Source organism: Sminthopsis crassicaudata, chromosome X (assembly GCF_048593235.1).
Source record: "Sminthopsis crassicaudata isolate SCR6 chromosome X, ASM4859323v1, whole genome shotgun sequence".
Lineage (NCBI taxonomy): Eukaryota > Metazoa > Chordata > Mammalia > Dasyuromorphia > Dasyuridae > Sminthopsis > Sminthopsis crassicaudata.
The window spans coordinates 47,610,327-47,637,036 of record NC_133623.1 but is presented as its reverse complement, the minus strand read 5'-3'; the positions used below and the strand labels follow the sequence as shown (position 1 = coordinate 47,637,036).

Here is a 26,710-nt window from a genome sequence, read left to right as displayed (position 1 = left end):
TCTAAAAATCTTCTACAGAAATTAGAGCCCTGAGATGTCATTATTAGGACAAGGCAAACCACAAACTCTGGTTATAAATCATTGCCTGTTGTGCCCCATTCTGGGGGAAAGAAAGCCTGGCAGCCTATAGAAATGTTGATACAAATGGGGTCAGTAGGTTTCCCAATGGTGGGAATCCAAGAGGTGGGACAAACAAAGATTTCCGACAATCGGGCTCTCAGGACAACTTTAATGTCTGCTGAAAAGAATCATCTGAAGTTTAGAAATGTCAGCTTATAAATCTAGATTTTTTTTTAAAGCAATTGGGATATTTCAATTCCATTCAGCAAGTATTTATTAAGTGCCCATCATAAGCAAGGCTCTGTGTTAGGTGCTGGGCACACAAAGGCAAAAATGAAACAACCCCTTCACTGTAGAAGCTTACATTCTACCTGTAATTTGAGGAGGGGAAGAGTGAGAACTGGGGAGCACTGGTTAAAACTTCCCATTGGCACCTGAGCTGAGCCTTGAAGGAAGCTAAGTTTTCTGAGAATTAAAGGTGAGAAGGCGGTACCATTGCAGGTCCAGGGTGTTGAAAGCCTGAGTAAAAGCAAGCAGGTGGGATATGGAAAGGCAATTTTGGCTAGGATGTAGATTGTATCGATAAAGTAATATAAAACAAGTCTGGAAAGATGGGGTGGACCCAAACTATGCATCGTACTTAAAAAAATTATGGGCCTTTTGTTTTTATATCACCTACATTTCCCAACATACTCACAAAAAAAGAACAAAAACAAGTTTAGCTTAAGTAATCAACACACTGAAAAAAATCTGACATTATTTGCAGTATGCCCTATCCACAGTTCCTCCGCCTCTGCAGCAAAGGGCAGGGAAGAGGGTCTTGTGAAGGGCTTTAAATGATAAACTGAAAACTTCATTTTATCTTCAAAGCGATAGGGAGCTACTTTTGGAAGTATGCTGAGATTTATCAGCTCCTTTTCTCTGGGATCAATAGATGGTTGGTTGGGCCGGCTTCAAGGTATAGCAAAACCTGACACAATCAGAATCTCAGAGAGGCCTCAGGGAAAATCTAGACCAAACTCCACTAAATCATAAATCCACATTAAAATATCCCTGACACGTGGAAGGTTTAGCTCCCCTTAAATGTTTCCGATACTGGGGAGCTTACTATCTCCCCTTAACGTACTTTTGGAAGGTCCTTCTTGGGGGAACTGACTGCCCAGTGACTTGTTCCTGGTTTTCCATCTCAAGAAAAATTCAGCTTCTAAGCAATTTTGAGTGGAAGAATATAATACAAAGGTCTATCAAGTCAGGCCAATGGGTAAAGTTTTAAATGACCCAAGAGCAAAAAGGCCTACTTGCTTGTTCAGCTTGGCTTTCAAGAGGAGCAGGGATTGGATGCCAGCTTCCCCCCAACCTCTCTCTAATCTTTCTAGTCTTTTCAGGAAATTTCACATATATACCAAGGCAGTATGGAGAAACAGGACTGAAAGTCAAAGGGGATCCTGGTTCTATTACTTATGTAATTTTGGACAACTCCCTTTCCTCCTTTGGGCTTCTGTAGAAGGAGGAGCTGAGAATAGACGCTTCATGCTCTAACCATCCAACCCTCCCAAGAGCCACTGCCCCCCCAGCAGGCTGGATCTCTTCTTTGTCGGGATGCCGGCACATACAAAGAAAAAACCCCAATTAGGAAGTAGGCATAGCAAATAGTATTCTCTCCTTCCTACTTGGGGTCATTTCTTCACATGCCCATGGCGTACATCCATCAGTCTCTTCCACACATTGCACCACGGCTAGCATCTTCTTCAAGTCAGTGACTCAAGGGGAGCAGTGGCCATTCCCCCGTCTCCTTCAATCTCCCTGCCCCAATAGGTTTCTGTACTCACTGCATGCCATGACCTTGGCTGGGGATCCATAGGTGAAAAATGACACTGTCTTTGCCCTTGGGGAACTTATAATTTAATGTGGGTGCAAATTTATTAGGCATTTACGATGTACAGAAGTAAACAAGATAAAAAGTCAAATGGGTAGCTAGTCTTTTTTTTATGTATTCTGCATATACCTCTATCTGTACTTGTCGCCTCTTCTGTCTCAATTTTTGTCCCGGCACCCCCAGGACCTAGCTAGCACAGTGCCTGGTATATATATTTACATATGTATATGTATACAGTAGGAGATGCTGAAGAAATGTCTGACGGTGGGTCAATAACAGAGGTCTGGGCAGAGGCTGAGGAGAAACTGGAGGGAGAGTGCACTTAACCTCAATTGCCTCAGGGGAAAAAAAGATATGGAGCTGGGGAAGGCAGCAAATAGATTGTTACAGATGTAGAAGGCAACATGAGCAAAGACATGGAGGGGGTTGAGGGCGAGATGAGCATGGGGCAAGGAGAGTAGTCGTTTTTAATGTGAACAGAGAGTACAGGAGCCAAGCCAGTAGTGTGAGGTATAGGGGAGACAAGAAGGGCATCCATATACTATGCGTGGAATTAAGTACAACATGACATGATGTGATAACAGGAGATAATAAAATATAATTTAATGTGAGTCAATGCAAATATAGCGAGTGATGTTAGAGAGGCAAGCCATGAAAGCCTTCTATTTGGTAGGAGGTACAGTTATAGGAGTCCTTTGAGAGAATCCAAAAGGTAGAGAAAAGGAAATGGAACATTCCAGACTTGTGAAAGGTAGGGAGATGGGAAATGGGGCGTCAGGTGCGAGGAACAGCAAATAAGGCAGTTGGAGCTCAAAGGAGGCAATGGAAGTCAGGAATGGAAATAGCGACTAGATCCAGGTTGAGAAGGGATTTAAAGGTGGATTGAGGAGTTTACACTTGAACCTGGAGGCAACAGGTAGCCAATGAAGTTCAGAGAGCAGAGGAATGATGGGCAGACCTCTGCTCTTAGACCAATTCACACTTAGGTAGATGTGGGGAGGATGGGTTCAAGTAGGAAGAGATTTGAAGCATGGGGGTTAGTGTGATAGTACAGATGAGCAGTAAACAAATTAGCCTTGCCTTGAGGACCTAGCTCAAATGCCACCTCCTTTGGGAAGATTTTCCTGGTTCCTCCTCGCAACTGAAATGAAAAACCACTTGACAAAACTCCCAAAATTCAATGAGTTACCTTGGCAAGTATCTAGTGTCCTGTCACAGAATGTCTCCGGGTAAAGTTTGGATAACCATAAAATACACCACCATGTTTTTCATATTAGCCAAAATCTGTTTCTTTGTAACACCCACCTGGTTTCTATCTCCTAAGGCCAAGCATGACAACCCTAAGTAATGGAATTCCAGAGTTCATGTCCTCCCTTCTCCAGGCTAAAGAACCTCAGTCTCTTCGAATGATCCTCAAACCCCCACCCTGTTCACTGGTCCTTTCCCCTTGGGATAAGAGTTGACATCTATCCCACAAGGCTTGAAGCTCAGCAAAGCCAATTTGACATTTACTGTTTCCTCTGATCACAGAAGACCACAAAGGGATTTCCTTGTGCTATCCCATTAAAGAAACATGCCCTAAAGGCCTGCAGGAGCCCCACAGGAAGCATGTTTTCCCCCTCTAATCAAACTGACCACTCTCCTTTAGCCTCCTTACTACTTTGCAAAGGAGGCCCCCTACCAAGCCGAATGGTTCTGGGAAGCACCCAGCTCAAGCCTTGACCTAGCATCCCGTAGAGGAACTGTTTGGAGCCCCAAAGAAACAATTAGTTGGGACTCAAGTGGTCCATTGACTTTGGCCCTGTGCATGGCAATAACAAATGCTCTCACTCCTGGGGTTTAATGAGTCACAGGAGGGGTTTTTTCTCATAACTATATAATGATAGACTGAGGGCAAGTGCCATCCTCAATGGGCATTACTAGAAGGTCAAGGCATGAACCCGGGGCCCTTAACTACAAATCCCATGTTCCTTCAGTGGTATCTTCGTGACTGTTTAACAATATATTCAGTATTCTGCCCTGGGAGTTCCCCACTTTATGACCCGAAAAAAGAGAGACGTTTTATTGTCTGTTCTTGAAGATTTTTGCTAGTTTTCTATTTAAGTAGTGTTCAGCTCCCTGTTAATTAGTTTTCCATCTATACTTCTGTGCTCAAATGGAGATTCTTTTGGTTCTGCTTATTTTTCTGTCCTTTAATATTACTTTATTTCTCTGAATTCTTCCTATTTGCCATTTCTCACAGTACAATAAAACTCCATCATATTTACATACCACAGGTAGATTTTGTTTTTGGTCACTTCCAATCGATGGGCACTCTATTTCTAGTTCGTCACTCCCACCAAGAGGCCTGCTAACACTATTTTGGGATATACTGGATCTTCATTTCTGCCTTTGATTCACTGAAGCTATATGGCCCAAAAGGTATAGACAGTTACTTTCCTTGCTTAATGCCACATCGTTTCCAGAATGGCTAGACCAATTGATAGTTCCATCAACAGTGTATTAGAGTGCCTGAACCGCTCATCTTGCCACAGTCTCCCCAACATTGACCATTTCTGGTTTTTAGTCATCTTTGTCTATTTGAAGGGTGTGAGGTAAAACTATGAGTTGGCTAATTTGCTTTAGTGATTTGGAGCATGTTTTCATATGACCATTTAACATTTTGCAATTCTTCTTTAGAAAATTGCTGGTTGATTCTCTCTCTTGGGAAATTCCCCACTTATGCCACATCTGGATGGCAGGCTTTTTGGTCAGCTATAGTTTATGTAATTATAAAATAGTTTAAACTAGAGCCCCATGGGATAGAAATGTACTAGCCACCGCCTTGTACCAGAATGTTGTGCTGGAGAAGCTGGCAGGAGGAAATGGTTTCACTTTTTTAGGGTGTGAGGGAATGTGCAGGTCATCCATGCTACTGGGAGAGGAGCCTGGGAATCTGGGGGCAAATGCTTAATACTCCAACCTTGCACCTGCATGATGTACTTTAAAAAAAGCCTTTCATGTATATCGTCTCCTTGGATTTTTCATAATAAGCACAGGATATAAAAAGAACAGGGATTAATCTCTCCACTTTACAGAATGGGAAACTGAGGCTTTTGTAGGATCACAATGCAACATGGTATAGAAGACAGTGCTGGATGTAGAGTCAGGAGCTCAATGTCCAACTTTTGATCCAGATACTTACTAGCTATCTTAGTAACCCTTTCCATCTCTGAACCTAAAAGCTTTCCCCTTTATTTAAAAGGGGCTAAAGAGACTCGAGTAGTTGATCTCTGAGGGTTGTTGTAAGCAAAAGTGCTTTGCAAACCTTCAGGTATTAGAGAAGAGTTTGCTCCCATCACCCTTAAAATGGCACTGGCCAGCAGACAGCCACAGCAAGGCGCCAAATGAGGGCTCCCAAACCCTAGCCTTGTGACCTTTTTGAGGAAAGTCTGATGAATAAATCAGGGAACACAAGAGAGACATCCACCAAGTTCAAAGTAGGGGATCGTACATTTCCTGGTAGCTTTTAGTTACTTCTTGCACTTAAGTTATTCTAGGCAATACACTGAAACCTGTTTATGGCAACTATGTCTCTCTCTACTGACCCTTTGGGGTACCCACAATTCTGATTCTTGGGAGAACATCAAGGTCCATGATTTGCAGCCATGCAGTAGCTTCACCAGAAGAATACTGTTAAAAGAGCATCTGATCATCAATAGCAAGCAAGGCTCAAAACAGGGAAATGTATGTTTGACCCAAGTGTGGCCGCTGTCACCGAGGGTGTCCTGGGCAGGCTAAATGGGAGAGAGATTTCCCATGCTCCTCTGATGAGTTTTTGGGTAGCACTCTGATTACATTAAATCCCCAAACGCTACAGATGATGTACAGTTGATGAGATCTACAACCATTTGAGAGTTTAGCCTAACAATCTACACAAGACAAACAAGTGTAAAGAATACCCATTGTCCAGACTACGTCATACAGTTCACCAGATACTCCATGGAGTTAGTCCATCAGTACACGCATCTTGAGTAGTTATCAGATTAACAATGAAATGGACTCAGAGTTGAGTGAATAAAAGGAGGCCATGGGTTTTCTGTTTCTTTGGGGGGGAAGCTGGACAGCATTTGTAAGGATTAGAAGCTGCTTCTTTATACAAATTCTCTAATAAGCTGTTAAGGAAAGAGATTGTCCCTGGGGTGGGGGCTAAATAAAAGAAAAAGTTACCGACCTCAGCTTGTTTGCACCACACGCTGATGTTCTTGCGCTGGGCTTTGGTGAAATGGTCCCATGCTTTCTGTTTGGAAGCAGAATGGTAAACGGCCACTATTTGTTCGACTGTAGCGGAAAGCCGGAGGTCACGAGGAGAGAGCAGCAGAAAGGAGCAAAGGAGAGAGAAGAATCAGTTAGAGGGCTTGCTGGACCCGTCTGCTATCCTCCTCTCCTCTATTGGGTTAGGCTGTGGCCATGCTCAGCAAAGGGGACCTTAGAAAAGGAGGGCTGCCCATCAATAGCCAGCTGGGGGGAAGGGAACTCGACAAGTGACTGTGGGACAGTGGGATATGTGCCGATGAGGGAGTGGTGTGACACTGGAGGACTCCCTTGCTCTCAGTGAGCCTCAATTTCCTCATTTGGATAGTCCGGAAAGTTTGGAGACAACTTGAATGAAAAGCCAAGTTGTGGAATTTGTGATAGCCTGAGGAGGAGGAAACACTGGGATAACAGAGGAGGGGTTTAGGACGGGGGAGCCAGAAAGACCGTCTGGTCAGGGCTCCTTGATCCCTTAGAAGATAATGCCCTCAAAGGCCGATGCCCTCTCCTTGGTGACCAAATTTGGAACTCACCTCCATGGTCAGCAGTGGTTGTACACTGACCACAAGTACTGATCAGAGTGCAAACGGCAAGGGACGGTACTGTCATGGCCCTCAGTATCCCCAAGGAGCTGAGGTGGATGCACCACAGAGACTCCATTCAGGAGACAATCTTGCTTTTACACTTGGGGAATTGATACCATTATCTGAGTAACTAATGCTTGCGCAACTAATGGAATGAGTCAACCAGGAAGAGATTAAGTGAGCTGGCTCACAATCTCTGAAGGCACATATTGTTTCTGTGCCAATTCAAAGAGATGAGTGATGGAGTGCCGCTCCCTCCCCCGTCCACCCCCGGAGCACGACTCACATTGGACTAGGATGCCTGCTAGGGCCTGCTTGAACTTCTCCTTGGCCTCCTCCATCCCCTTCTCGTGAGCTGCCTTCTCATTGACCAAACGGCGGATGTGGCTGTTGGCCGACTGAATCATAGAGTAGAAGTTATTGGCGCTTCGGCGGTTCACCTCACCACGCTCTATCCAGGTCAGCAGTGTCTGCACTGCCTCAGAAAATTTGGAATCATCTGAAGAAAAGGGAGAATCAAATGTACACTATTTCAAAGTCTGATTCTTTTTGTTCAGGAAAACAACTGTTTGATCATGTATACATATATTGTATTTAATTTATACTCTAACATATTTAACATGTATTGGTTGACCTGCCATCTGAGGGGAAGAGGGGAAAAATTGGAAAAAAAAAAGTTTTGGCAATTGTCAATGTTGTAAAATTACCCATGCAAATTTTTTTTTAAATTAAAAAAAAAAAAAAGAAAAGAAAAGGGAGAATCCCTTGAATCCCAGCTGCTTGGATCCCAACCCATCTATTTCCCCAAAACACTGGCTCCCCCCAGGGCGAGGGCCAGGGGTAACTTAGAAGAGGTTCTCAAAGCATGGCTGCCAGCTCCTCTTTTTCCTCACAGGGGTTTATCAAAGTGCTGCTGGGGAGGGGGGGTGTTTATTCTTTGTAAGGGATAAGACTAGGGACTGGACCTTACTCCTGGATGAGAAAACTCTCTCTACTGGTGAAGGTTGGCAACTTATGGGCTTTGAGCAATATGAAGTCAGGTGACTTGCACAGGCTCACATGGCCCCAGTAAGGGGCCTTGGATTGGGGCCCCCCAGCTTGAAAACCAGCTCTCTGATCTTCTTTCTATTTGAAATTCTCAAGTTCTCTGCTTCTATCTGAAGGCCTCTAAGAAATACCTCCTATTTCTTTATGTTTTAAGGTTGCAGCGGTGCTTTCCTTATAAGCACTTTGAGAGGGAGCTGCTCTTTCCCCTGCACCAGTGTTTCTCCTTCTCTCACAAACTATAATCTACTGGGGGTCAAAAGAGCCAGAAGTCTGTAACCCTGTTGCAAGAGGGCAAGGAACTTACTTGTTTCTGTAAGAAAAGCATTTGAGAAACATTCAGTTGGTGCCAAGTGTGTACAGAGCACAGTGGGCTCAGTGTTAGAGAAGAAATAAAACTTAGAAAATAAAACTTAGACAAGCCAGAGTCCCTGCCCAAGGAGATTACAATTTACTAGACAAATAAGATGCACACAGATTTTTGTTGTTCAGGCATTCATTTCCAGTGGTGTCCATGACTCCATTTGGGGTTTTCTTGGCCAAGATGCTGGAGTGGTTTGCTATTTCCTTCTCTAGTTCATTTTTTCAGATGAGGAAATTGAGGCAGAAAGGGTGAAGTAACTTGGCCAAGGTTGCACCACTACTACGTGTTCAAGGTCAGATTTGAATTCAGGAAGAGAAGTGTGTATATGTGTGTGTGTGTGTGTATGTGTATTTGTGTATGTGTGTATTTGTGTTTATGTATGTGTGTGTATTTTTGTGTATGTATGTGTATTTGTGTGTATATGTGTGGCGTGTGCATATGTGTATTTTTGTGTGTATATGTGTTTATGTGTATTTTTGTGTATGTGTATATATGTATGTGTGTATATATGTGTATGTGTGGCTTGTGCATGTGTGTATTTTTGTGTGTATATGTGTATATGTGTTTATGTATGTGTGTATTTTTGTGTATGTGTGTATTTTTGTTTGTGTGTATTTGTGTATTTTTGTGTATGTGTGTGTATATTGTGTATTTTTGTGTATGTGTGTGTGTGTATATATGTGTGTATTTTTGTGTATGTGTGTATATGTAGGTGTGTATGTGTGTATTTTTGTGTATGTGTGTATTTTTGTGTATGTGTGTATGTATTTTTGTGTATTATGTATATGTGTGTATGTATGTGCATATGTGTATGTGTGGCATGTGCATGTGTGTATATATGTGTGTATTTTTGTGTATGTGTGTATATGTGTGTATTTGTGTCTGTATTTTTGTGTATGTCTATGTATTTTTGTGTATGTGGTGTATATGTGTGTATGTATGTGTATGTGTGTGTGCATGTGTGTATATCTGTTTATGTATGTGTGTATTTGTGTATTTTTTGTGTGTATATGTATGTATGTGTGTGTAGTGTGTGTATTTGTGTGTATGTGTGTATTTGTGTGTATGTGTATGTATATGTGTGTATGTGCATGTATTTTGTGTATGTGTGTATTTGTGTGTATGTGTGTATTTTTGTGTATATGTATATGTGTGCATTTGTGTATTTGTGTCTGTATTTTTGTGTATGTCTATGTATTTTTGTGTATGTGGTGTATATGTGTGTATGTATGTGTATGTGTGTGTGCATGTGTGTATATCTGTTTATGTATGTGTGTATTTGTGTATTTTTTGTGTGTATATGTATGTATGTGTGTGTAGTGTGTGTATTTGTGTGTATGTGTGTATTTGTGTGTATGTGTATGTATATGTGTGTATGTGCATGTATTTTGTGTATGTGTGTATTTGTGTGTATGTGTGTATTTTTGTGTATATGTATATGTGTGCATTTGTGTATTTGTGTCTGTATTTTTGTGTATGTCTATGTATTTTTGTGTATGTGGTGTATATGTGTGTATGTATGTGTATGTGTGTGTGCATGTGTGTATATCTGTTTATGTATGTGTGTATTTGTGTATTTTTTGTGTGTATATGTATGTATGTGTGTAGTGTGTGTATTTGTGTGTATGTGTGTATTTGTGTGTATGTGTATGTATATGTGTGTATGTGCATGTATTTTGTGTATGTGTGTATTTGTGTGTATGTGTGTATTTTTGTGTATATGTATATGTGTGCATTTGTGTATATGTGTCTGTGTTTTTATGTATATGTGCGTATTTTTGTGTATGTGTGTGTATATGTGTGTATTTGTATTTTTGTGTATGTCTAAATGTGTGTATTTTTGTGTATGTGTTTATATGTGTGTATATGCGTGTGTGCATATGTGTATATTTGTTTATGTGTGTATATGTGTATTTTTGTGTATGTGTGTATATGTGTGTATTTTTATGTATGTATTTGTGTGTATGTATATGTATATGTATGTGTATTTTTGTGTATATGTGTGTGTATTTTTGTGTATGTGTGTATTTTTGTATGTGTATATGTGTGTATTTTTGTGTATGTGTATATGTGTGGTGTGTGTAGGTGTGTGATGTGTGTGTATGCTTGTATGTATATTTGTGTGTATTTGTGTATATGTGTGTATATATGTGTATATATGTGTATTTTTGTGTTTGTGTGTATATGTGTATATGTGTGTGTATGTGTATGTGTGTGTATGTATGTATACACATATATGAGTCAGAAAGATCCAAGTTCAAGTCTGGTCTCAGACATTTGCCAGCTGTATGACCCTGGGCAAGTCACTTACTTCAGTCTGCTGCACTTTCCTCATTTGTAAGCTAGGGAATAATAACAGCATTTACCTGCCTGGATTGTTGTGAGCATCACATGAAATCCTATTGGTACAGCCTGGCACATAAGAGGGATTATATAAATATCAGCTATAGATTTATTAGCAAGGGCATGCCATCAGACTAACTCAATTAAAGGTAAAAAAGCTGGAGGGAACCTTCGGTATCACCTAGCCCAGTCCCATCATCTTGCAGATGAGGAAACTGGGGCGTCAAAGTACTTAAGTGACTTGTCCAATGTCACATACCTAGTGAGGAGCAGGCCGGAGGAGGAAGGTCATTTTCAACATTGGGAAGGATAGGAAAGAGCTCCAGCCCTAGAATCAGGAGGACCTGAATTAAAGTCCAGCCTCAAATGCTAGCTGTGTCATCTGGGGCAAGTCACTTAAGTCCAATTCCCTACCCCTCTTAAAAAAAAAAAAAAAAAAAACCCACCCTGAAGGGCTCAGGGAGGGCTTTTTCTAGTTTGGTTTTAAAGTGCAGGTCCAGGTATAGGTATAAGGCATTGGATCAGGAGTTAAATGACTTGCAAAGTTCACACCAGTAGAGTATGTCAGAGGCAAGACTTGAACTTGGGCCTAGCTTTCTATACATTATCGCAGGCTACCCCTTCAGGGCAAACTTACTGTAAAATCAGGGGTGAGAAAGTAGAGGGAAGACATTCCAGTAATTGGGAAAGAACAATGAGGGCCCAAAAAGTGCCCACAAACATCCACCATCATTAGCATCTCCATCATTAACAGCAAAGTGTGAACAAAGTCACTTCTTTTAACTAACTCGTAACATTAATAAAAGAGTGTTGTCCAGCACAGGTGGAGTATACAGGCCACAGCACTAAAGGGACACTGAAATGGGAAGGCAGGCTGCTACTAGGTGGTGGAGGGCCTTAAATGCTAGGTAGAGGAGCCTGAACAGAACTCAGGAAAAAAAAAACAACAGGGAGCCACTGTAGACTTTGAATCGAAGAGTGGCGTGATTTGGGGGGGAAAAAGCAAGTGAGATTGGGTATCCTTAAGATCAAGTTCTTTACGTGGGTTCAAGTTCTTGGGTACTAGAACTCAGGGTTCTAATACGCCATGTACTTTTACTAAAAAGGAAGATGTCCAAGCGTAAGAAATGCCTTTACCTTTTAGTTTCTCAGCCACCACGCTGCATTCATGGTCTGAATAATGAACAACAGGTGGGGGAGATGGAGGACGGAAGCGTTCCTCCTCCATGCGGCGGCGGTGGCGCTCCTCTCGGGCCATCATGCGCTGCTTACACTCCCATTCATATAAGTCATCCCGAGCCTGGGCAAAATCCACATGGAGACGACCGGTATCCTTTTTGTCAGTGCTTGAGCCCAAGCGGATGCGGTATCCTGATGGTCAGAGCCAGGAAGGAAAGAAGGAGGGGGAGGGGAGGAAAGTAGCTCAGCATAGAACTGGTACCAACTGACAAGGATCTGCGGAATCTGGGGAGTTTCAGAGTAAGAATGACCATAAACGCACAAAACGACTGGTTTCTCCAGTGCTCTGGAATGCGTAAAGCCCTTTAGGAGGGAGGGAGGGAGTATGAACAGCATCATCCTCATTTTAAAGATGAGAAAACTCAGCCTCAAGAGGCTTGCTTCCAAGGCCACGTGACTAACTGATACCAGAGCCAGGCTTCAGACCTGGGACTCCTGCTTAAAAGTCCTCCCTTCACTTCACTACATCTCTGTGTCTTTTACTAACTCCCACTCAACATCCAGCCAGATCTCTAGGGTTCCTTCCACCTCTAAAGGCCGATGACAATAGGCCTCTGGGGCTACTGGGTTCAAAAAGGACCTCGGGTTCTTGGCAGGACGGCTGCAATGGTCACAAAAGTCTCACATCCACAGGAAGTGGATACCAGGCCTGTGCTTGGGGCCCTCTGCTGAGGAGCCCAGTTCCCCAGGGCAGCACATTACACTTGGGGACGCTTTTCCCAGAAGGAAGTTTTTCCTTTTGTTTCCTGGCACCTTCCCTCCCTGCTTCAAATACTTGATGGCAGCTGACACATCCCCAGAGTCCTCTTTGCTGGGTCGAACATCCCATCCCAAATCCTTTCAATGGATCTTTAGACGGCAGGATCTCAAAGCTCTTTATCTGCCTTGTCACTCTCTTATAAATGCTCCCTAACTTACCGATACCCTTCCTAAAAGGTGACAACTCCTCTTTCTAAGAAACTGAGACCCAACTGGGAAATGGACTCAGCCAAGATCACATAGGTAGCACGTGGCAGAGCTGGGATATGAACTCAGGCTTCTAGTATACTATGTTGCCTCTAATGTGAAGGTCCCAGATGTCAATAGGAGTTAGTGAGTGCTGCATGGAATTGAACATGCGAGCAGGGGGAGAGTGACTGGTCAGGCCAACGAGCTGGAAAGAACCCCGGAGGAGGAATTGGAAAACCTCCCATAAACCATCCCCCCAGCAGCCGGGACCACTACATCCCCCACACTCTGTGACCAGTGGCCACAATCATGGGCCGCAGATACCTACCAGAAAGATAGAGGGCCTTGTCTACCATAAACTCCTCAGAAAAACGAATGTGGCAAAAATTTTTCTTGCTTTTTCGGATAGCAATGATTTCTCCACATTGCTCAAATACTTCCATGATGATCTGCTCCGTCCCATTCTCTGGCAGACCTCCTACAAAAACTGTCTTGCAACCTGGGGGTCTTTCCCGGGTTGCGGGTGGTGGAAGATCTACAAAGAAAGGAAAAGAGTGGTAAGAATGAAAATGGATGCTCAGGACGGTCCCCCCGGGGACCAAGGAGTTCACAAGGACTGGACCCCAGTGTCCACTGGAACCTGCGGTGTGGATTTGCAGAATCTCAGAATGAAAAGGAGTCTCAAAGAGGTATCAGTCAGTTATTTCTCCCTACCTGTGTGACTCTGAGCAAGTCATTTCCCCTTAACAGATTCAATCCTTGGCCTGTAAAAGGAGAGGATCAGCCCAGATAGTCTCCAGGAGCCCTTCCATTGTAGTTCGGCGACTCTGTGAGCATCAAAAAGCTGCCAAGTATGAATCAGGAGATGGATTCCAGGTCTCTTTCTGCTATGTGAGAGGTGTGTGAATCGGGCCTAGCTTTTTTTCTCCCCTTAAGAACACGTCCCTTCTCACTCTAAATCTTCTGGCCATGATTTTATCCAGTTTATTTTCCAGACCAATCAAAGCATAAAACCAGTCCTGTTTTCTTCCCACAAGCCTTGCCCTATTGCCAATCTTAAAGCACGGGAAAGGATGCCCCATCAGTGGCTGTCCTTCCACAATCCCTACCTTGCCAGCCTTACCTTCCTGTTACTCCTGTCTGGGTCCTCTGTGCTCCAGGCAAACTCTCACCTTTTGTCTGTGGTAAACACTCTGTGCTTTTCCCACTTCTCAATGTTTGCTGGTGAGTCTCCCTGGTCCAGAATGCCCTTGCCCTCTTCCTCTACCCATCCTCCCACTCCTGCTGGTATGCGTTAAAGTTCCAGAAAATCAAGTGGGAGGGGAAATGTGCTAGGCCCTGTATCAATATTATCTTATTTGATCCTGTCAACAACCCTAGGAAGTCGGTGCTGTTGTCTCCAACTTGCAGAGGAGCAAACTGAAGCAGAGAGGTTAGACTTTCTTGGGGTCACACAGCTAGTAAGCATCTGAAACCGGATTTGAACTTTGACTTGCAGACTCTGAAGTTCAATGCTCTGTCCACTGCTCTATCGGTTGCCAGGCTGATAGAGCCAATAACGACAATAACAACTGGCATTTCTACAGTGCTCATCTCTTTGGAGCCCCGCAACACCCTTGCTTGTATCCCCAGCCCCTAGTTTTGCGCCCGGCACATAGTAGGTACTTATCATACTTGTTGATTATTTTAAGAAACTTCTTTTTAGTGATGTGTTAGCAGCCTATTGACAATCTCATGGGAGGGAGGTGGAGCCAAGATGGCAGAGGAAAGGCAGGAACTTGCCCAACCTCTTGCCACAAACGCTCCAAGTGCCTTTACGCAGTGACTCAAAGCAAATTGTAGTGTGTCAGAACACCTAAAAAGCCAGAGTAGAGACTCTCATCTGGTCCCAATCATAAGCCAGAAGAGGCAGACTGGCCAAAATGGGGTAGAAAGTGAGTCTTGATTATCTTTGTCCCCCACCCTAGGTGTTTACTGAACAGTTGAGCTCGCATAGCACTTGGGCCCTTCCTACCACACTGTCTCGCAGTCATTTGGGTTGGGGGGGTCTTACCCCACTGCTGAGCTGTGAGCTCCATGAAGGCAAATACACACACTGTGTAGGGGGTATTGGGCCTTCACTCACCCCACTGGGCTTAGCCTTGCCTGCAGCATTCCACCTGTCCTTCTACCTGCAGGGGCAGGTGAGGAGAAAAAGGGAGAGCCAAAACGCTCTAATAAACAAGAGGGGAAGAGAGATTGCTATCGGGTGAGGGGATCAGGGAAGGCTTCAGGGAAGAGGTGGCAATTGAACTGGATCTGGAAAGAAGAGAAGGACTGGAAGACATTTTGGATGAGCCTGGCACACAGTAGGCGCTTAATTAATGGCTGTTAAAAATGAATGAATGAAGAAAGCAAGCTTTTTTAGGGAAAATTGCTAACTGGTGAGAGAAGTTTGCTGAACTGAGTCACTCTGAATCTGCTTTAGGAGATAATTCTGCTTCACAATGCACTTTCTACCCACTCAGGCAGTATTCAATGGCTGTCAAGCCTGCTGATTCCCTTGCCACTGTTTACAGGTATCAGAGTGTTTCTAGTCAAAATTCTTGATTGTCGCTCATCAAGAAGAGGCGTGTGGGTTACTAGGTTTTCTGGGTGTAGCTTTTAGAGCTGCAAGGATTGATTTTGCGTAATCCTATCTTTTCATTTAGCTGTTGCCAGCATTCAGCTACAGGTTTTTAAAGAGCTTCAGTCTCAAATGAAGAAGCACTGAAACCTTGGCCCTTGTGTAAATGAGGAGGCCGAGGGCAGCCGATAGGGGCGTTTCCCCAAGTCACCCCATTATAGCTGAAAATAATTTTAGATATCACCTAAGCAGATACTGTACCCGTCCGTCCACCCTCATGTGATAGGTGAGGAAGCTCTGTTGGGGGGAGGGGGAAGTGATTTTCCCACAGTCTTGTTGTTGGTGTAAACAGCAGAGCTAAACCCTGAAACCAGAACCTTCCTAAGTATCATTCTTGGTCTCATTGGAAGCTAAATGGAGGCCTATTTCCATAATGCTGGTGATGAGGATGGGGATAATAATAATAGTAACATCTAGCACATATAGAGCACTTTAACATTTACAAATATGTTCTTATTTTATCAATAATGCCGAGAGGTAGCTGGTATTATTATCCTCCTTTTACAGATGAGATAACTGAGGCTGACAGCAGGAAGGCAGTGTCCTGACTCATGTATTTCCCAAATCAACCCATCAGACATTTAAATATCTCTTAGGAGATTCAGGAGCCTGGTAGCTAGGAGACCCACCAAGATGAAAACTCTAGAACCTTACCAAGGGAGCTTACAGTCTACTTGGAGGATGAGCTGGAATATGTGGGGAGGAAAAGGGAGAGCCCGAAAAAGTTCTCTAATAAAGCCGGTGGGGAAGAAAGGTTGCTTTCAGGAGAGGGGATCAGGGAAGATTTCAGACAGGAGATGGGATGGGACTTGGGTCTTGAAGGAGGAGATTTTAGGACATGGGATGGGAGTTGGGTCTTGTAGGAGGAGATTTTCAACAGACAAGAGATGAAGAGCAGGGGGATACATGAAGAAGAGGAATAGGAGATTATTGTTGTGGTCACTTTTCAGTCTTGCCTAACTCTTGGTGACCCCCATTAGGGATAAGATATTAATGGGGTGCCACTTCCTTCTCCAGCTCAGGAAACTGAGACAAACAGGGTGAAGTGATTTACCCAGGGCCACAAAGCTGGTAAAGGTCTGAAGCTGGATTCAAACTCCTGACTCCAGACTGGGTGCTCTACCTACTGAACCACTAGCAGGCCCTGGCACATAGCAGGCCTTATATAAATGTTATTCTTATTATAAGATCATGGATTTTGAGCTGAAATGGACCTTAGAGGTCAAAACTAACCTCTTCCTTTTACAGATGAGGAAACCGAGGCCCAGCAGGTAGTAGCAGCGTTGAAATGGAAACTGAAGTGGGATAGGACAGCGCCGGGCCAGGCTGGGAAGGAATAGAAGTGATCTGGGAAGGGGATGAGAGGATAAGAGGGTACACAGGGGGCTCGTGATGAGTCAGTACAAATAACCAATGCCGGTCACATGTGGTCGCACGTTATTTGAATTCTCACGCTTTGAAATTATAATTTAGGAAACTAGGCCACCAACTTAGCGTGACAGGGGGAGGGGCCTGGCTAGCCAAAGGGGAGGGGCTACTCAACAGTCAGACAATGAGAGGGCAGGGAGAGTTTGTTGACCTCAGAATTATAATCTGCCTGTTTGTGCCATATAAAGTTGTTATGGTGACCCAGGGTCACCATAGTAATGTGGGCCCTAACAAAGCAGTACCTTGACTGCCCTGAAGGCACTACAGGCAGGGAACTGGGTAAAAGGGCAGCAGCATCGCCCTCACCTCATACCCTTCACAAACAGCCTTCGAACTTCTGAGATGGTGTCAGCATCCGAGCGGGCAGGTACAGGAGACGGCCCAGAGGCACCCCGGCCCAACGGCCGCCTTCGGATATTACATCTCCAGCGCTCCCTTCGGAATGGTGCTAATGGTGTTGATGGCAGAGGTGATGCTAGAGCAAGACCACTACCAGTTCCAGCGGCCAGGCCAAGGTGTTTCCGAGCCCCTCCTGAGAACGGCCTGAGAGTTGCAGGCGGAGGAGAAGACGACAGAGCAGAACCAGTGCCTTCCCCAACACGTCATCACGGGGGACCACTGCCCTTTTCGAACAGAAGACGGGGAGCATTTGCTGGTGGAGGAGACGGAAGACATAGAGGCATGCCCAACTTATTGGCCTTTCCTAGGTGGTCTCAGGCCCTCATAAATGGCCTCCAGGGAGCATTAGATGGTGGAGGGGACGATGGGACTAGGACAAGACGTTTACATTTATGAGCATTCTTTCCTGGGTATTTTCGGGCCTTCCTTACTGGAGCAATCTATTAAATTACATTAAATTAAACTGAACTCTTGTAGTTTTTTTTAATTCACTGCGTCTCAATTAGTGGGTAAACATTTATTAAGTACCTACTATATGCCAGGCACTCTGCTAAGTACTGGAGAAGAGGAGGTTCCAGTTCCAGGTTAAGAGGTAAGCCCAGAACTTTTTGGGTTGAGCCACTAATATAAGATCACTTAAGAATGGAATTACAGGGGGGTGGGGGTGGGGAAGTGTGTGATTCCAGTTAAATTGGTCAAAGGGACCTTGGGGACTGTTTAGCCCAGTGATCTTAACCTGAAGTGTGTGGTTAGATTTCTAGGGGTCACTGAACTGAGAACTTTGGCTATTTGGATAAGTACTTCAGTATAATGGGTAACTTTCTTCTGTGAAGTTCAGGCTTGGGGCCTAAAAATAGATTAAGATCCCCTGATATTCCACAGAGAAGGAAACTGAGGCCCCGGGGAGGAAGTGATTCCTCTAGGGTGGGTTGACAAGTAACAATATCTCAAAGGCAAAGTGACTTTTCCAAACTCTAGCCCTCTTTGGATGGGGGCCTGGTGCCCTGGGGGGCAGCTCTGAAGTTAGGTCCACAGTATTAATGATGGGTAACGGTCATCTCTGGTAAGGCCAGGGGAGGGAGGAGCTGTTACCAGAAACTCTAGGCATATGTTGGCAGCCTGCTTCAGGCGATGAGTGGGGACCACTACGGTGAGTGATAGGAAGAAAAGCCGGCCCTTGAACTATGGGAAGTGCCTGGCTCCCCCTTACATCATGAGAAGTCTTTCAGATGATTTCACTAGCTAGTCTAAGATAGAAGATCTCCATCTAGATAATCAATGGGAGATTAGATGTGGCTTAATGTGATCTCCAATTCAGATTCAGAGAAAAAAGACTGGGGAATCTTTATGGACACCCCATTTCCTTTCTCTTTAATGGAGCCAGCCTGGTAGAGGAGGAAGAAGACGACTTTCTCCATATTCCTAGACATGACCACCCCCCACAAAGGCAATGTCACAATGCCTGGAATTTTAGGATGACAGAGAATTAGAACTGGCAGGACCCTTACAGGCAACTCAACTGAACTCAATAAATATTAAACACACAGGGCACTACTCTGAGTGTTGGGGCCAGAAAAATGTAAGGATTTCCAAGCTCAAGAAACTTGTATTCTACATAGGAGACCGTCTAGCCTATCCTCATTTTGCAGAGGGGGAAACTGAGGCCCAAAGAAGAAAAATGTCAACCTAAGATTTAGACAATATTAGAGACACAGGGGACTTTAATGGTCACCTGACCCAACCCCTTTACTTACAACCAAAGTGGCGGGCAGGAGGGGAGGAGAAAGGGGAAAGGGCACTGTGTGTTTTTCTCTCCCCTGGTCTCAGTTTCCTCATCTGTAAAAATGTCGTGGACAAGATGACCTTTGGGGTCTCTTTCGGCTCTAAAGCCTATGAAACTGTCTACAATAGCCAGCATAGTGGAGAGAACACTGCATGAGATCCAAAAGACCTGGGTTAGAATCCTGCCCTGACACTACTTGCTGTGATACTCTGGGCAAATAATTGAACTTTTCTGGGCCTCAGATCTCTCCTCTGTAAAAATAAGTACACCGAGTGCCAAGAGGAGCATCAGGGTCATGAGATTTTTGATCTAGAGAGACTAGAGACCTCTGAGACCATCTGGGCCAACCCTTTGGCTCTATAAAGGAGGAAACTGAGGCCCTGGGTCATAAGGCAGGATTTGAAGCAGGTTCTTCAGACCCTAGAGCCCCTGAACACAGTGGCCAGCCCTGGGGAGCAGCTAGCTGGGTCCTGGGCACTTTCTCACTACTGGCCTTTCCAGTGTCTATTCTCTGAGCAAATCAATAGCCACGGACAGGTGGAGTTGGGCTAACTCCTGGAGAGTCCAGAGCCACAGGAGACATCCCAAACGCCTCCCTCTCGCTGTGGCCACCCTCAGATCTCTAGAATGAAAGGCAGCAGGGGGTGATGGAAACAATGCTGGAGGAAGGCAGGGGACCTGGGTTCCCAGCCTGTGTTCCTCTGTATCTTCTATGGGTATGAAACCTGTCTCTCATGCTCACTACCTATGTTACCTGGAGCAAGGCATTCATGTTCTCTGGGCCTCGACTTCCTCACTGGACTAGGCGGCCTCCAAGGTATCTAACTTCCAGATCTACACACTTAGGAGGAATACTCTCTGGGCCTCAATTTCCCCAACTGTAAAATGAAGGGATCGAATAAAAAGATCCCTAAAGTCTCTCCCTGTTTTCTATGTTCATCTCCCCCTTGATCACAGTCAGTCACTTTCTACCTGGGGGACTCGTTCTTCTCACCTTCAGACAAGGTGCTAATATGGAGAAGTCCTGAGTTCAAATCCCAGCTCGGCTACTTGCTAGCTGTGTGACTTTGGATAAGTTGTGTAACAATTTTCTCCTCTCTAAAATGCCGGGGGGAGGTGGGGTGCTTCAGAAGGCCTTGTCAGCACTAAGGCTTGGTACTACAATGGTGACAGGATGATTTCAAGGACCTTTTCTGCTCCAGATCCTGGGCTCCTGGGCATTTCGCCAGCAACTAGAGCCTGCTTCCTAATGTTTTCCCCGTGGCAAATGGACATTATCAGGTACCTACTGTGTGCAAGGAACCATGTTAGGCCCCGGGGATACAAAGGCAAACAAATAGGCAGGAATTAAGAATGTTCATCTAGGCTCCCTGTCAGCAGGACTCGGATCCCAAAGGCTGGGAGGAAAAAACTCCAGTTTTCTCTAAGCTCTTTGCTGAGCAGCCATACAACTTTCAAAGACATTCAAGCATGGCTAGTGTCAGTCAGGAGATGCATGGATTCAAATCCTACTTTGGATACATACTGGTAGTATGATCCTGAGCAAGTCACTTAACCACCATGTGTCCCTGGCAATTCCCTAAGACCCCCTACCTTGGTTCAGCCTCTTCTGGGAAGTTTATTTCCCCTCACTGTCACTCTCGTGCTCATATCTGAACCTGATATCCGGCTCATCTGTGGAAGTGGCCAGGATAATTACTGTCACCCTTAAACCTATCTCTGGGGGTATTACAGAGGCACCACCATCTTTAGCAACATTTGTCTTAAAAACCCAGAAAGACCCGTGTGAGCTGATGCTGTAATGCCGGAGAAACTGAGGCAAGATAGAGATTAGAGATTTTCCAATGCAAAGTGAAACAAACAGAACCAAGAGAACATTGTACACAGTATCCACAGCACGGCAGATGGTCAGCTATATGTTCTTCTCATCAATACAATGATCCAAGACAAGTACAAAGGAAAACACTCTCCAGAACCAGATCAAGATCCTATGGCCCAGAATGCAAAGCCTACTTTTTTTTTTTTTTTTTTTTAAGATTTTCCTGTTTTGACCCGTTTCTTTGCTCACAACTGTGACTAATATGGAAATAGGTTTTACAGGATGGAACGCCTGAAAACTTTATCAAATTGTGTGCCATTTTAGGGAGAGGGGAGGGTAAAAATTTGGTAAAATCTCATAAAAACGAATGCTAAAAATTGTCTTGACCCAGGAAAAAAGAGAATACTATCAAAATAACAGCAAAATACAATGTCTTAAAATGCCAGGAACACTGACCCTCATTCAAAGTGTGCAGAAGGAAAAGTTAGCTGGGTTTCTCTTCCTGTTTCCTCCCTTTCCCTGGCTCTGCCTCTTCCTGCCTTCTTCCTCCCCTAGCCCTGCCTTTTCCTGCCTCCTCCCTCCCCTAGCCCTGCCTTTTCCCTCCCCTAGCCCTGCCTTTTCCTGCCTCTTCCTTCCCGTGGCTCCACCTCTTCCTGCTTCCCTTCCCAGGCTCCCCTCTTTGCACTGGCTATCCCCCATGTCACTCCAGGAGGTCACTGCTCCAGTGCAGTCACAGGCTAGGACCAAACATCTGAACAAACTCTGAAAGCAAATTGAAGGTGAATCTCAGGATTGCCATGAGGCCATCTCCATGCAGCCCAAATTAGACCTAAGTGAGTGGACATATGTCACCAGAAAGGACTCACTCTTGACAAGGGGCAGCAAAGCCATCCCTGAGAGAGTGAGTGACTGCACAAGGAGGTGGGCTGGTCAGTCACATGGCTGGGCCCATAATGCATCTGATTTGGGATTTAGTTAGGAGGGAAAAAGCCATCTTTTGAAACCATAGATATTCTGAAAAATCAATTTGATACCATGTAACATAGAAAGCAAGTTCCTGGAGGGCCCGGCCTGTTTCAGTTGGTCTCTGCATCCCAGCACCTGGTGCTTGGCATATAGTAGGTACTTAATAAATGCTTGTTGTATTGACCTCAGCCCCCATTTGAGGAAAATGGCCAACTTCTGATTTTCTCCCAAGGAGACCCTATTGTGATACAGCCTCCTTTTCCCTTCATTCCAGTGAATTAGCAGTTTAACCTCATATCGTATTTTTGCCAGGAGACACAAGTCCACCCGTTACCTAAATGCTCTTGCCATCCATTGTAGGAGACGGCCCGGGAACTGACCAACTCTTTTTGTTGGTTAGTTTACACCTGTGATTTTCTGGCAGCTCAGCACCATTCCTGTAACTTAAGAGAATGACCAGAGGCACAGATTGCACAAACAACAGGTCACAAGCCAGGTCCTGACTGAGACTGGCTTTCTAGCACTGACATGGCTTTCAGCCTTTGTCACCTGAATTTGCTAGCTATACTCTGATATCAGCAAAACTGAAAACTGATTGGTTTAATACCGTGTATCTTTTCTTACATGCATTGGCTAAATGCATAAAGACCAAATGTGTCCAGTCCTGACACATGGGCCGGCCTTAGACGGGGAGCCTCCTGAGCGCAAGGAACTGTCTGTTGTATACATTGTATACATTAGACACTATTTTTTGTGGATTTTTGCATCTCTAGCACTTAGCAAAACACCAGGCATGCAGATGGTGCTTAATCAATGCTTACTGACTACCAGGAGGAGTTATTACACCGAATGAAATGTTTCACTTGCCCTCTGTAGCCAAAGAAAAGGTTTTCCTTATCATCCATATAAAATCACAAAGACAGCTTCACGTGTTAAAGCCTAAAAAAGGTACTAGGCATCCTTACCCCCATCTTAGGATCCAGAAAGCCTAAAATAAGGTTATCCATTCGTCGTTCTGCCCGTCTCACTTGCCTAGCAAGGGTAAGCCTATGCACCTTATGAAGGTCTGGGGTAGGGATTCCTTTTAGAAAAGCCCAACATTTCCCAGGTACCCAGACACATGAGAGAGTAATTTTGTAGAAAGTTCCTTACTTGGATTTGGTGGGAAAAGAGTGCAGCTCTTGCAGTGAATAATCTCTTTCACCACTGGCATATCAGGAGGTATTGGAGGAGGAACGATTCCCAAACCTGGCATTATGGGTGTGAGTGGTGGGATCCCTGTCATCATTCCAAGAGCTGGATCAAAATCTAAAAGAAGAGGGAGATAAAGAACACGTTATGGAGCCCTTCCTCAGTAGGGGCTATAGGGAGATGGGGAAGGGCAGGAGGTCACTGTATTGTTGTCCCTGATCTCTGAGGACAGGGAGGTAACACTGGGAGGTTACCTGTAATACTCCTCTTCCTCCCTCACATAGCCATGACGCTAAATGGTTTATAAGCACTTTACACAAACCAGAGAAACTGAGGCTCAAAGGGATCACCAAGGTTACACAGCTCGTCAGTAAGTGACAGAATTAAGGCCTGACTTTGATGCTCTTTCCACTATGTCCACAATAGACACAGGTGGGGAGAGCCAGAGCCTCTGGCCTGACATCCCGTCGGGGGGCCTATCATGATGCTGTTTACCTCCACTGATATGCTCCCCTCCTGCCTCAGGGTGACAAGGAGATAATCCTGTTCTCTCACGGGCGATGCCAGCAAAGTCCCGGGGGAACGGGTGACCCCAGGATAGAAAGACTTTCAGGATGGGCCTGGTGCCAAACTGACAGACCTAGCTCAGCAGAGAGAAGCTCATGACTAGGAAGCCATGTACCAGGTAATGATGCTTCTTGATCACAGCTAACTCGTGAAACCATCTATTAAGGCATCAAAGGGCTGTCATCTGCTTCCGAGGAAGGAATACCCAACTAATGAGATGACAGAGTCTAGGAAGCAATGAAGCATTATAGCCTTACTGACACTAGGAACTTGGGAAGGTACAGACTACATGACAGATGGCTCTTGGCAACTGAGAGTGTGACAGGGCAGCCCTCAGATTCCCATTAAGCTTTGCCCATGGTCACATCAACAACTGGGGTCTCTCCTGATGCAGCCCACATGGGGAGAGGGCTACAGATCAGGCCCCATCCAGATCGCCTGCAGGACCTGAGAAGGGTTAGCCTGGAAGAAAGAAGAGCATGAAGCATGCATGTGCGGGTGTCGTCTCTCTATACAGCATCCTGTATGTTTGTTTTGTGTTTGTAAGTGTGTAAGGGTGATGGAGTATGGGTGGGGCTGTGTGGTGGGGTGTGGGGAAATGTGTACAAATGTGTATGTTTGTACGTACAGTGTGTGCGCACAAGTGTGGGTCTCAACCAAACTGAGAAGAAGGAGGATGGAGAAGAGGCCTTTAGATGTGGCCATTCAAAGATTACTGGGAGGAGGAGCTTAGCCAAGACAACTTTCTACCATCCCTTTTAGCCCCGGAGCTTTCCTTCTTTAAAATTGCAGGGCTAGGGAGCAGTAGCACAACTAGTGTGCGCTCAGGCTCTCCTGATTCTGGCTCTCTCCCCTACCTGTCATAGTCTGTAACCGAGCTCTTCTGTGCTCCCAGGCCAGGCCCTCTGCTGAGAGAATAGACTGCTGAGTCCCATTTTGGGCCTTTGCTCTCTCTGCCAGGGAAATGACTCCTGGGGGGAGGATGAGGAGGGTACTGTCTGGGCAGGCCGTGTGATGGGAGAGCTTTGGGGGAATGGGAATGCATCATCAGGGCCTCTTTAAAGAGCCAGCTAGCGACCTCCCTCTCTGCCTTCCCAAAAAGTTGTTCTGCAAGTTCCTTAAATGACCACATGATGGCCACCCGGTCACAGCAGGCCTAAGGCATGATGTGGCATCAGCCCCCAAGCTCTCCAGATACCTCCAGCCAGGTGAGCTGGGTCTGTGCTCGCAAGGAAGTTGCTCAAATGCTCCCCAACAAGTGTTTCCAAAGACTATGTGATTATATATACATAATTAAAGCATTCTCTAGAAGATTAAGATTTAAAATGGGTCACATAATCCTGGAAAAAGGATTTTCATTCCTTTGAAACTGTTATAAACTCACTGGAAAATTAGACGGAGATGCTGAGCCATTTGCACCTTCTGTAAAAACTCTTCCAGGGCCCATGGACAAAATTTTATGACTCTGAGGCCCCAAAGATACTGTCAGAACCAAGGATCACTGGGCAAAGATGGAACATCTGGGCATTTGAGAATGGGAGAATAACATTCAAGGCTGAAAACTTTTGTATGAGGGGATCCAGGAAACCAATTCCTTCTGTCTGTGCAAGAAAACCAAAGACTACGGGCTGCGGTTGGGCTGAAGGAGTAGAATGAGAGCTCTGTGGCTCACCTCAAGGGACTACCTTGGTCCTGTGATTCTCTGGAAAGCTGTCAAAACCTTTTAGCCCTTAGTTTATCAAAAGTGTATCAAGGACCAGGTGAAGGAAGTGGAGAAGAGAGGGCCCAGAGGCTGGGAAAGCCATCTTTCGAGTACTTTAAGGGGCTGCCATATAAAAGTAGAAGTTGCAGACACAGATATTGGCTCAATGACAGGAATTTCCTTATAACAAAAGCCAAAGTCAAGGCTGCCTTGGGAGGTAGTGGATTCCCTCCAGCGCCATCAGGCGTGGCAGAGGGTGATTTTTGTTCCTATGTAGAGTGGACTAGATGGCACCTCTGAGAGTCTGTGAAATGGGTGCCTGGCTAGCATTGCCAGAAACATCCAGGGAATAGCTAAGACGAAGGTGAATGAGTGTGAAATTGGGAAAAGAAGCGAAGACTGGAGATCAGAAGACTTCCTGCTTCTCCAGAAGAGAATCTGCATGGGTAGGGGGCTTTGGATGAGTCCCTTCAGGATGATCATCTCTGAAGTCCCTTTGAGAGGTTCCTTAGGTGGTGATTCTGTTACTTTCCCTCCCCACCCCCAGGCTTTCTTCCTAACTCTCTAGCACTGAAAAGTCCTCTGTTGTCTAGTGAGGACACGGAGGGAGAACAAAGTGAAGGAAAGAAGGGAAAGAAGAGGAAAAGACATGGGAAATGAAGGAGGAGAGAAAAGGAGAAAGGAGAAAAAAGAGGAGGGGAGAGAAAGGAGAGAAAATAGAAGAGAAAGAAAAGCAAAGGAAAGAAAGGAGAGAAAAGAAAAGAGAAAGGAGAGAGAAGAGAAGAAAAAGGAAAGGAGAGAAAATAGAAGAGAAAGAAGAGGAAAGGAAAGGAGAGAAAATAGAAGAGAAAGAAGAGGAAAGGAAAGAAGAGGAAGGAGAGAAAAGAGAAAAGGAGAGAAGAAAAAGGAAAGAAAAGAGAAGAGAAAAGGAAGAAGCCAGGAAATTGTCTTATAATATTGAGATAGAAGCTAGCAGTGATAACAATAATGTTGATAGTTCTATCCTACCCCAAGCCCTTTCCCAGCAGCCCTGTGATAGCAATGTGGTTATTACAAGTACTACCAACTTCACTGGGCAGGCAAGGAAGGACAGGCTCTGAGGGGTTCTCTGAGTTACCCAAGATCCCCCAGCATGCACAGATTGGAGCTGACTCCAACTCCAGGGCCCAGTCCGCTATTCCACACTCTGCAGATCTCTCAATGTGAGGGGGATTTACACATGCACTTAGCTGATGGAGATTTAAAAATGAGGCATTATCTAAGCGTGGGAGTCCAAAAACTGAAGCTCCAAGCAGAGCTGAATGGGGAACTGTCAATCAGACCACCCTCTGACTCATGCAAGTTCCCTCCAGAGAGTACAACTCCTGGTTGGGTGTTCGCTGTGATAAATATCAGAGGGATGCAGTTGTCTTAGAAAAGCCACAGCATGGTGGCAGCAA

General features: G+C 45.0%; 1 protein-coding gene across 18 annotated transcripts in view; it reads right to left on the bottom strand.

The window, feature by feature from the left end:
• ENOX2 (ecto-NOX disulfide-thiol exchanger 2) overlaps nt 1-26,710 on the bottom strand; it is a 273,360-nt gene that overhangs the window by 28,155 nt on the left and 218,495 nt on the right. For all 18 annotated transcript variants that reach the window (XM_074278291.1, XM_074278295.1, XM_074278294.1 and 15 more), the window contains 5 exons: nt 22,964-23,119; nt 13,080-13,286; nt 11,702-11,935; nt 7,100-7,312; nt 6,150-6,256 (listed from right to left, as the gene is read on the bottom strand). In XM_074278291.1, the coding sequence (XP_074134392.1) occupies nt 6,150-6,256; nt 7,100-7,312; nt 11,702-11,935; nt 13,080-13,286; nt 22,964-23,119 (917 nt within the window). The remainder of the gene's footprint in view (nt 1-6,149; nt 6,257-7,099; nt 7,313-11,701; nt 11,936-13,079; nt 13,287-22,963; nt 23,120-26,710) is intronic.